At 42.9% G+C, this 10,612-nt stretch overlaps 1 protein-coding gene across 1 annotated transcript; it reads right to left on the bottom strand.

Annotated features, from left to right (window-relative positions):
* Positions 1 to 371: 371 nt before the first annotated feature.
* LOC100599111 (zinc finger protein 501-like) lies at positions 372 to 8,908 on the bottom strand. The gene is made up of 4 exons (XM_030827845.1): positions 8,792 to 8,908; positions 7,878 to 7,966; positions 5,015 to 5,117; positions 372 to 2,404 (listed from the first exon to the last, which is right to left on the bottom strand). The coding sequence occupies exons 1-4, from the start codon at positions 8,808 to 8,810 to the stop codon at positions 1,137 to 1,139; spliced, it is 1,479 nt and encodes a 492-aa protein (XP_030683705.1). The 5' UTR covers positions 8,811 to 8,908; the 3' UTR covers positions 372 to 1,136.
* Positions 8,909 to 10,612: the final 1,704 nt, after the last annotated feature.

Genomic DNA, 10,612 nt, shown 5'->3' with positions numbered 1-10,612 from the left:
AAATAGGGTAAACTAAAAGAAATTCACACCAAGATACATCATAGTACAACTTCCTAAAAATAAAAACACTGCACTCAAAATAGTATTTCCAATAATCTTCAAAGTTTCAATGAAAAAAATATAAAAAGATGCCATCTGCCTCTACCCGAGTAAAATGGTAAAAGGTATTTCAAAGTCTTTTCAAGTTTTTCATAATCTAACATGCAGTGTCAGTGCAAATCTACAACTAAACTTTACTATAAGCTATAAAAAAAATCTAAGGTACAAACTGGATACAACTGAGGTAAATCTTTATAAATAAGCACATTCTCAGGTAACTCAGATACCTTAAAACAGTTTGAACACATCAAAGGTCTCTTCTGTACTCAATTTTCTAAGCTGTTGTTCTTGACCATTGGAATTAACATGATTTAGTAGGCAATGTCTCAATAAGCAAGGTCTAAAAGACAAAAAGTCCAAAAGCAAACACCCTGCATTACCCTGCAGCCAACATTCCTTAGTTGCAGGGTAAGGCTACCCTCACAGAAGCTTTTCAACTGACCAACTAGCAAGTCTATATTTCTCATGGTTGTGAATATTCAGTTGAGTAGTTCTCATAATCAACATTTCTTGAGTTCATTCCCCCAGCTCTTTTTTCCTATCCTTTCCCTCTACTTCCTTTGGCTCCTTAAACTTAAGAATGAAGGGCAACTTCCCTTCCACCACCACTCCTGACTCTGGACAAACTCATTGTGAATTCTCAATCTCTTTTTTCTACCCATGCAACTTCCCTACAAGGATAACTTATCTCTTTAAAACTTATATTCTTAGTATTATGAAAATACCTGGCACAGTCAAGATGTCCTGTTTCCACCATGGCACACCCCATTTCTCTCCCAAGGATATGGTAATTTACATACACATTAGGGTGTTACAAATAATTTTCCTCTTTCCTGAGGGAAATTCAGTGTCCTCTGCCAGAACACTTTTAAAAATGTAAAACTATACTTTCACAGTCTAATCATGCTACATCCCACAACAGCAATGACTTGTCAATAACTTTTTTGCAACAGTCTTAAATTTCTTTGTAGACTCCCACAGCAAGTATGGTAAATGCTCAATAAGTATGCTCTGAATGTACCATATTTCCATGGTCTCTATCCAGTATGAATTCTCTTGTGTTGGCCAAAGGCTAAATGCTCACTAAAGGCTTGGACATATTTCTTGGTTTTCACTCCAGCATGAGTTTTCTGATGTTGAGAGAGGGACGAACTCTGGCTGAAGGCTTTTCCACATTCCTTACAGTTGTAGGGCTTTTCTCCAGTGTGAGTTTTCTGATGCTTTGTAAGAGATGAGCTCTGGCTGAATGCTTTTCCACAATCTTTACATTTATAAGGTTTCTCTCCAGTGTGTGTTCTCTGATGACGAATAAGGGCTGAGCGGTCACTGAAGGCTTTGGCACAATCATTGCATTTATAGGGTTTCTCCCCAGTGTGAGTTCTCTGGTGCTGAGTCAGGGCTGAGCAGTAGCCAAAGGCTTTCCCACATTCGTTACACTCATAAGGCCGCTCCCCAGTATGAGTTCTCTGGTGCTGAATAAGACCTGACCGATCACTAAAGGCTTTGCCACATTCGTTACACTTATAAGGTTTCTCTCCAGTGTGAATGACCTGATGCTGGGTAAGGAATGTGCTTTGGCTGAAGGCCTTCCCACATTCATTACACTCATAAGGTTTCTCTCCAGTATGAATTCGCTGATGTTGAGTGAGGTATGAACTCTGATTAAAGGCCTTCCCGCATTCATTGCATTCATAGGGTTTTTCTCCAGTATGAATTATATGATGCCGAATAAGGGCTGAGCGGTGACTGAAGGCTTTCCCACACTCATGACATTCATAGGGTTTCTCTCCAGTATGAATTCTCTGGTGCAGAGTAAGGTGTATGCTCTGGCTAAAAGCTTTACCACATTCGTTACATTCATAGGGTTTTTCTCCCGTGTGAATTCTCTGATGAAGGACAAAAGCTGAGTAGTAACTGAAGGCTTTCTCACACTCATTGCATTTCCAAGGTTTCTTTCCTGCACAAATTCTCTCATGCCTAATTATATCTGAATTTTGTTTTAAGTTATTTTTAAATGAATCACAATGATGTAGTCTCTCTCCTTGCTGCTGAACAAGTAAGGACCTCTGAGTGCAATTTCTTCTAAATTCATCAAATTGGTAGCTTCTCTCCCTAGAAGATTTCTGAGTGACAGCCTCTTGTGTTAAATGTTTCTCATGGTTTTCCTGCTGACTCTCTAAAGAATCCTCACATTCACTAGAACTTTCCTTCGAAAATCTTACCATTAACACCCCAGGAGCCGATTCTTCTTCAGAAATATCCTTCTCTGGAGTTAGCTCCTTGCTTTCTGGTATTGTTTCCCAGTCTGAAATAAGCAAAAATACACATGTGTACCATTTCCTACACTGAGAGAAAAATAACTGCTGTGGTAGGAAATTAATGAGACATGTTTGTTTCATTCTTTGTTAGGAATATTTACAGGGAACACATGAACTTGAAAGCTCTCAAAAATAGTCTTGCAATCTTGAGAGAACACAAGAAAAAAAAGATTACTGGACAAAGAAGTACGACTGCATAAAAGGAGAGTGTATGCAGGCACTCAACATTCCTCTATGCAGCAGGATAGGAAATAACAAAAAATAACAGAATGAGACTAAGAAGAGGTGATATGGAGAAATAGCTGATTTTTTTTAAAAAAGGATCTAGAGGAGATAGGGCTAGGATCAGAGAAAGATGGTCTTCCAAAGACTCACTGTACCAATCTGACCAGAGCCTTGTCATTTCATGCCTCAAGAATGACCATCTTTAGCTAATCTCCTTGCCACCAATCTTTTCCTACTCCAATATGTCCCAACTACTGCTAAAAGACTAATTGCTCAAAACCATCTCCCTTTCACAAAAATCTGTTGGTTCTACTGTCTCAAGATAAGACACAAATTCTAGAAGCTAGCATTCAACATGGTCCAGGTCTATAAACTCAAATGACCACAAAGCTTATTAATTGGAAAGCAACTATCACCTCTGATTGCTTACCATCACCCTAGACCCAGCAAACTGGAAAGAGTAAAACAGAACCAAGAAGAAAGAAAAAAGAGAGAAAGGAAAGAAGGAGAAAAACAGCAGTGTGTTGGGAGGGGAAGGTCAAAACTCCATGCGTTCAGATGAGTCCCCAACCTCTCAAGATATCTACCCCAAGTTCCTGGGCTTCCTAGTAAGAATTTGAGGGGAAAAAGATTCATTGCTAAAAATGTTTAAATACTTCCAAGCTTAAATGGTCTTTAATACCCATTCCAATCATGTCTCTACATGAAATAAATTAATACAATACAGTGTTCTCAACTAGATATATTCAGGGAAGTGCCTGGGATTTTAAAGGACAAATAGGTAGAATAGGTTAAAAGCAAATGGACTTCCAGCTAAGGGGAGTGGAAAAATTAAAGCCCCAAATGTTCATGAAGAACACACAGTTAGTGGAGGATAGTAAGAGACCTGCCTATCTGATGTTAAGAGTTCAAGCTGAAGAACAGAGAAGGCAAAAAAGTTAGGCAGGTAGACTAACAACGGCTTTGAAAGCAGGTAGAGGAATACAGAACTGGCAGAGTAAGCAACTCATTGGGGAACCTAGAAGTATTATGCTGCCTCAATTTTACAAGGGTAAGAGTAAAAGAAAGTATAATTAGCCAATAGTCTTTTGCAGTAATCCAGTTTTACAGAAGTAACAGGGTCAAATCCACAGCATCTTTCAAAAAAGTTACTAGGACTTAATAGCTATCATTTGCTTAGCATATAGCCAGGTACTGTTTAAAACATTTCTCTTGGATTATTTCCTTTGATGGTCACCAAAACAGTATAAGTTCTGTGCTATCATTATCCCCATTTTAATTTAAGTCACAGAGAACACAAGTCATTTGTTAAAGGTCACAAAGCTAATGAGTAGCTAAGACCAGCTTTAAACCAAGGAAGCTTAGTTCCAAAGTCTGCAGTCTTAACCATCATGCCATGCTGCCTCTGCTTAGACAGAGAAGGTGGCAAGGGAAAACCCAGAGACGAATTTATAGTCATTGATCTGAAACTCAAAAAAATGGCATCTGGCAAAGATAAAATAACACATGTAAAAAATCCTGCTTTAGAGCCTTGAACCCAAGCAAGTTACTAACAAACATTAAAATGTTGGTTTCATTTTATCTTATTTGGGGAAAAGAATTGGTTTGAAAGAGTAGAAAGTATTTACTTTCTAAAAAATCAAATTATAACTTTATAAACAGATCACCATCCACAGAGCTAGGATGTGGCACAAGGGCGAGACAGGGATTTCAACTTTTCCTTGGGTCTAGCAAAATCTGGACAGGCTCCTCCTCCATAAGCATTTGCATTGACAATCTGGGTTTTACTCGCACTGTTTCCAACACAAACGCTTTTGACTGGCTGCCTTTGAGACTTCTCTCTCCAGCTCCTCCTCATGCTCCAACTGAGAGATTACATCAGGTGTGGAAATTGGAAGCCCTATTCATAGGGAAAGAAAAAGGAGTCTGGTGAAGACCTCAGTGTTCATTCCCTGGTCTTTAGGAACATGGTAAGAGACGGAGAGAGTGAGGTCAGTTCTCCATTTCTTCCTCAACAGTGCTCACGAGGTAGGAAGACTGATAGGGGTTTGAGTCCCTTATCAATTTTACCTCCCCCTATTTAAAGAATAAGCATCCATTCTCTTAAGAGTTGTTTTCATTAGCACTTTGTCTCCACATCCTTGGTCAAGGAGTTGAGAAGAAGGATGCTACGGGTTCATAAAATAAAGGTGTTTATGTCTAATTCCAGGAGTGTTAAAACAATATCCAGAAACAAAAGGCAGAAATTGCCTGTCTCAGGCCCCACTAGAATTAAGAATCATTGAATATAAGGACCTTGGAGCTCCTAGGAACTGAGGAGGCCAAGGTATCACACTGGGTAAATTCACAGGCGTTGGGGGAGCCATCCTTACCCAGCAAGACCAGATTCCTAGGCTTCTCAGGCACATCTCCCTGAGGAGAGTTCAGCTGCCTCCACTGGGTAAGAGCCTCGGCCATATCACTGATCATCAATTCCTGAAAAACCAAACACATTGGTGCTCACCAACGAGCCTCCTTACAGGGGCCTCTGAAGAAGAATAAAACTGACAGCACAGGAGGAGGAAGACAGGAAGGATAAAAAAAGGACAGACAACATGGCCTCGGCCACCCTTTCCAGTACTAAGATTCTCTGGTGAATTTGTAGTCCACAGACTCACTCTTTGCTTCCAGGCAGCAGAAATGCATATTACCTGCAAGTAGGAAGGAAAGCACCTTCAGTGTAAAACTTGAAGGTATGAACTTCTTAGTTTATGTATCAATAAATTACAGAACTACAGAATTTGCTACTACTTATACAGGAAAAAGGGGAGAAAAATGTAATTATGAATTAAATATTTTCCTTATGGTATAGTTTTTAAAATATATGGGGTTCAAGAAATTGAAGCATTTTTTTCTCTAGTTTTCCTACGAATGAAATCAATCCCACATATATTAAAAATTAAGACGTTTCCTACACGTCACAGAATATAGACTTATTTGTAAAACAGTATCTGAAGCCCAAATTATTATGAAACTTCCCAGAGTGTTCTTGTCGTTTTTCACGACCCTGATCAGTCTGCCCCCATCCCCCAGTTGCTTACCACCCAGTTGGTGGCACTCTTTCATCTGCTTGAAGTGTGTGTCCTATTCCCTTTAGACCCTTTACACATCCTGCTTCCTGTTCCTGAATATTCTGCCCCCTGCCCCATCCTTTCAGCAATGTGAATCCTTCTCTCCCTTCAGATCTCAGCTCAGGTGTTACTTCAAGGGAAGCCTTCCCTGACTCTCTAGTTAGAACACATGTTCCTTCCGTTCCCTTGGGTTGTATACATAGAGGGAGAGATCTTGTGGCTAACATAAGCTCCACAGGAGCAGAGGCCAGGTCTATTTTTGCTCACTGAGGCAGCCCTAGTACTTGGCACAGAGCAGAAACTCTGTAAATATTTGTTGAATATTTGGATGAAAGAAAGGAAAGAAGGAACAAGAATTATTAGAAACAAGTTTAAATGGGGTGTTCTATAAACGTGTGCATGGGAACAGAAGTGCGGAGGAGAACAGAAACGTATTAAACATTGAAAACACTGCAGGAGTATTTAGCCTAACCTTCATCTAGATGACAGGCATAAAGTTTAGTTTGTTTACTAAAATATCAAAATAAGGGAGTAGGGCAGGTAATGCTCTTTTGAATCTGTTACTGCTGATAAGACAAATGTCTAATAATTTTTCAAATTCTATTTTTAAAGTTTCTATGCGACTACAATTTAACTTAAATAGAGTAAAATAAACCATCCCTTGGGTTAGCAAATGAATCAGTTTTACCGCTCTTTAAACTACCACTTGGGCCACAGCCCCTTGAATATATATATATATATATATATATATATATATATATAAATTGAACAGTTGATTTTGTTTATATTCAGCTTTCTAATGTATATTTCATAGTCTTTCAAAAATGATTGGTAAAACAATGCACATAATGACATAAAGTTAAAAGAACTACCTAATCTGAAAATTCTCTGCCCAAAATACACTCTTTAACACTTTAAGTAAGAAATCCCACACTTTTAAGTTTACGGCCCCTTAAGGTCATATGCCTCAGGAGTGATCAGCACAAGTAATATAACGTGCACCATCTTCGTTCTGTACAATGCTAACACTAACAGACTAACAGGCAGTTGCTTTCAGACTTCAGTTCCCTAAGAAAACCTCAGCAATCAACTCACTTAAGTGCATGTGCCGGGGTTAGAAGGCACAGGCAGGCCAATCAGACACTGTTACCAGGTGCTACTGACTTTCTCTCCCCTCATCTCTCTGAAAGCGATCTACAAATTCACAGATCAAAATCAATACTGGCAATTTCTCCCATGGTTTTATAAGGATCATCAGTACCTGTATGCTGTTAGGCCTGGTGTGACGGAAACAAAGAGACCCAGCACCTGAACCAAAGGGTCTGCCAATCTCCCACTGTCTTGGCCAAATCTTACAGAAGCATCTTTACTAATCTTCTCTCTCCAATCAGCTATGGCATGTTTCATCTTGCTGGGCCTCTAAAAACCTTCATGGGGCCTTCATTTGCCTCTGGAATAAGACCGAGTGTAGATTGTCCTGGGGTCTGGGTACAACACAGCCAAGCTTCCCTCACCACAGTCTAGGTCAACCCACAGTGACTCACACATCCACACATCCTTGGAAGACCTCCAACTCCCTCATCATTTGAAGACTTTTTTTTTTATTTTTTGGCCAAAGCTGTTCTGTCTTGGAATATTCCCTTATTCTACCCTCCAACTACCCACTCTTTCTTGTTTTTCAAAGTACAGTTTTTATCCCACACTTCTCCCAAACAGATGAAAAAAAAATCTCTTTCAGAGACTTTTATGACTTGTCAGGACCAATCATTTCTACGTTTAAAAAATATATATTTCTTCATGTTTAACTATTTTATTTATATACCTCTCACTGCCTTAGTAAACTCCACGATGCAGGAGCAAGTGGCTTTTACTTCTTTGCATCTCACCAAGGCCAATTACAGTACTCAATGTGTGTGCAGCAAACACTCAGTGGGTAGAGAGAAAGCAACGCTGGGAAGAAAGTTCTGCACAACTGAAGAGCACTTCCTTCGGGGCCATCAGTCATCAGTTATCAGGATGAACCCAGTGGTCTAGGAATCAGGGCTGAGCAATTCCATAAATAATGGAAGGAAAGATATCCTTGCTCTGAGAACAGAAGGAAAAGAAAGAAGAAATCTAAACTTACTTGGGACCCAGGGGTCAGCAGCATAGCAGTCACATCATTTTCTTTTGGGTTTCCAGCATGGAGAAGGTCTGAGTCCTCAAAAAGTGATCCTAAAAGTGGAGACAGGAGCAATGATGATTACTCTGTCCTTGCAATAAACTAGCAGGAAGTGCCACACACCAGCTAGTTGTCATCTAAGAAGAGTCAACACTGGGAACCAAAGGACAATCGCATAATATCTTTTAATCAAGACACCTTGACCATTGCTGCCTCAGGCTCCTCCTGTTCTCCTCTGCCCTTAAACTCCAGTAGAACTCCTATGAGCATCTGGACATATAAATTAAACATATTTTTATCTTGCATGTGCTAAGTAGTCAAAATAATACTCAAAAGTCTTTGTATGTCCACGCCTCAGTGATTAATCTCTGTTGTATCCCAGGCTCACAGGATAAACGAAGACTAAATTCTTCTTGAACACTGACTTTTCAGATATTAATACAATACTGCCTGACTCAGAAAAGTGATGTGTCTTATGGAAAAACCACCACCACCACCAAAAACAAAACAGGATTGTAAACAAATTCCGCGATTTCTCAAATCCCTGCTTTCCCTACCATCCAAAAGGGTCAGATAGTCCCTTCCTACTGCCTTATGGGGCTCCTCTGAGATCAAAACAGAAGTCATTATCAAAAGCCAAATTGTCAGATGTGTTGATATTTTCCCTTGGGCAAGGGAGGCATCCAGCGCCCTACAGACCAGGAGGGCAATGGAAGTGGCGGGCTGTCCCTCAAAACCCCAAGTGAGACCGGCTAGTAGGAAGGGGCTCGTGACGCTACTCCTCCCTGAGCCTGCCCCAGCCAGAGGCAGCCTTTCTCCCTTTCTCCCTCTCCCCCTCTCCAGCCGGCACCGAGGCCGCATCACTCCCAAATCCTCACCTCTGCCACCAGGTTCCATGGAGACTCCTTCCTCCGGCCCGCGCTGGAGGCAACCGCGGCAAGGGAAGGGGCCTGGGGTTCGCCGCTCGGGTCCCCCAAGAGGCCGGGAACGCACGCGCGGGCGGCCTGGCGCCCCCACCTGGGGGTCCTCCCGCCACCCTCCTCCCGGGCACTCAGATTAAAAGGGGATGCGTTCAGCCCTCCTCCACCCTGGGTTCGACCTCCAGCCACACAGTGAGGAAGCCGAGCCCGACGACAAAGGCATCTAACAGCCGGCGGGGACGACTAGCGCCGGCCAACCATGAGGTCGAACTACCACTCCCAGAATCCTCCGCGGGGCGCGGCTGGCCTTCTCATTCCCAACGCCGCTTCCTAGAGGACCCTGCGGCCTCCTGCGCCCGGGGCCGCGTTTCTTGCCGCCGCACGCTCCTGACCGGCCTGGAGGAACGCTGGCCAGCTGGCTAATCCCTGCCAGCGGCTTTCGAAGGGCCGCTCCTCCCTCGGTGCCGACTCTGGGCGGTGGCCGCGTCAAACCCCGCCCGGCGTGGGACTTTTCGCATCCCTGCTACTGTGAGGGCGGAAGGCGGCGCCCCTGACCCACGCAGGATCCTTCCCGGGCTGCGGTGCTCCATCGGAGGGGAGGCACCTGGCGGTGTCCCCGCTGCTGCGCCTCCATGCATCGGCCCTTCGTGGCCAGCACAGAGGTGATCTCAGTTTACTTTAAGTAACCAGGGATGTTTGTTCCAATATTGCACCTCGGAATAAAGGAAAATGGAATTTCAATCCCAAAATCACCTCAACCCCAAAAACAGCCATATCTCCAAGAAGAACCAGTAAACTAGTCTTGCTGCCCCAAGGAGGCTGGAGCGTGGAGGTCTAGCAGACTCCCCAGGAGCCCTAGGGGTGGGCGGGTCTTCAGGCTAGTGTGAGTTTTCACTTACCTTTCCACAATAAAGTGCCAGGTTTCTGTCCAGTTCAGATTCCCAAGAGAAAATTTAGTTATCTATGTCCTCGTTTGGATACAAGCCACAATGTTCAGTTGACCTTTCTCCAGCAGAATCTCCAATTTTTAGATAGCCTCAAGGCTTCCCAAGGCTTCTCATTATTCCTGCCCTTTGCCCTCCCCAGCATCCCCAGCCCCTCGCTGACTGGAACATAGTAAATCATCACGGGCCGTGTGAACTAGGTTAACACCCTAGGGATGGTAAACCAACAAGATAGAAGGAACGGAGCCCCGGGTAATTTGTTGGAACAGAGCTTGGGCTTTAGTATGAGAGAGATGCAAACTTCTATTTTGTATAAGCCAGTATTATTTTGGGTTTCTTCTGCACAGATAACCACACTTACCTCTAACTGGTCCATAGATTGGCTGCATTTGGTCCAGGCAGCTAGGGCTGGTGGGGATAAAGGACATGTGGTAGAGACAAAGCCCTGCCAGCTCAGATGACAGCCAAAGGGAATCTCCCCATCCTTCCTTCCGCAGGAGATAAGGGATGGGCAGTTGCCTTCAGAAGATGCTTCATATGAAAGACACCACTCGCTGATGCTGTTACGGAAACCCCAGGGATAAGGTCTAGGCCCTGCAGCTTGCTGCACAAAAAAGCCAATCACTGAGAGGAGGAAGAAGGCTTTAATCAAGTGCTGCAGCCAAGGAGATGGGAGACCAGCTGTAAATCCATCTCCCTGACCTACTAAAACCAGGGGTCTATATAGCGGGGAAGAAATGTAACTGTGTGGGGGAAAACAGGAACTAGGGAGGAATAAGAAAGCAATCATGATGAATGAGGGGTCTGGTGTATCCTTGTCTGGATGCCATCATCT

The sequence above is a fragment of the Nomascus leucogenys genome, chromosome 14, assembly GCF_006542625.1.
Source record: "Nomascus leucogenys isolate Asia chromosome 14, Asia_NLE_v1, whole genome shotgun sequence".
Lineage (NCBI taxonomy): Eukaryota > Metazoa > Chordata > Mammalia > Primates > Hylobatidae > Nomascus > Nomascus leucogenys.
Note: the sequence above shows the minus strand (reverse complement) of the source record. Positions and strands in the feature narration are given on the sequence as shown.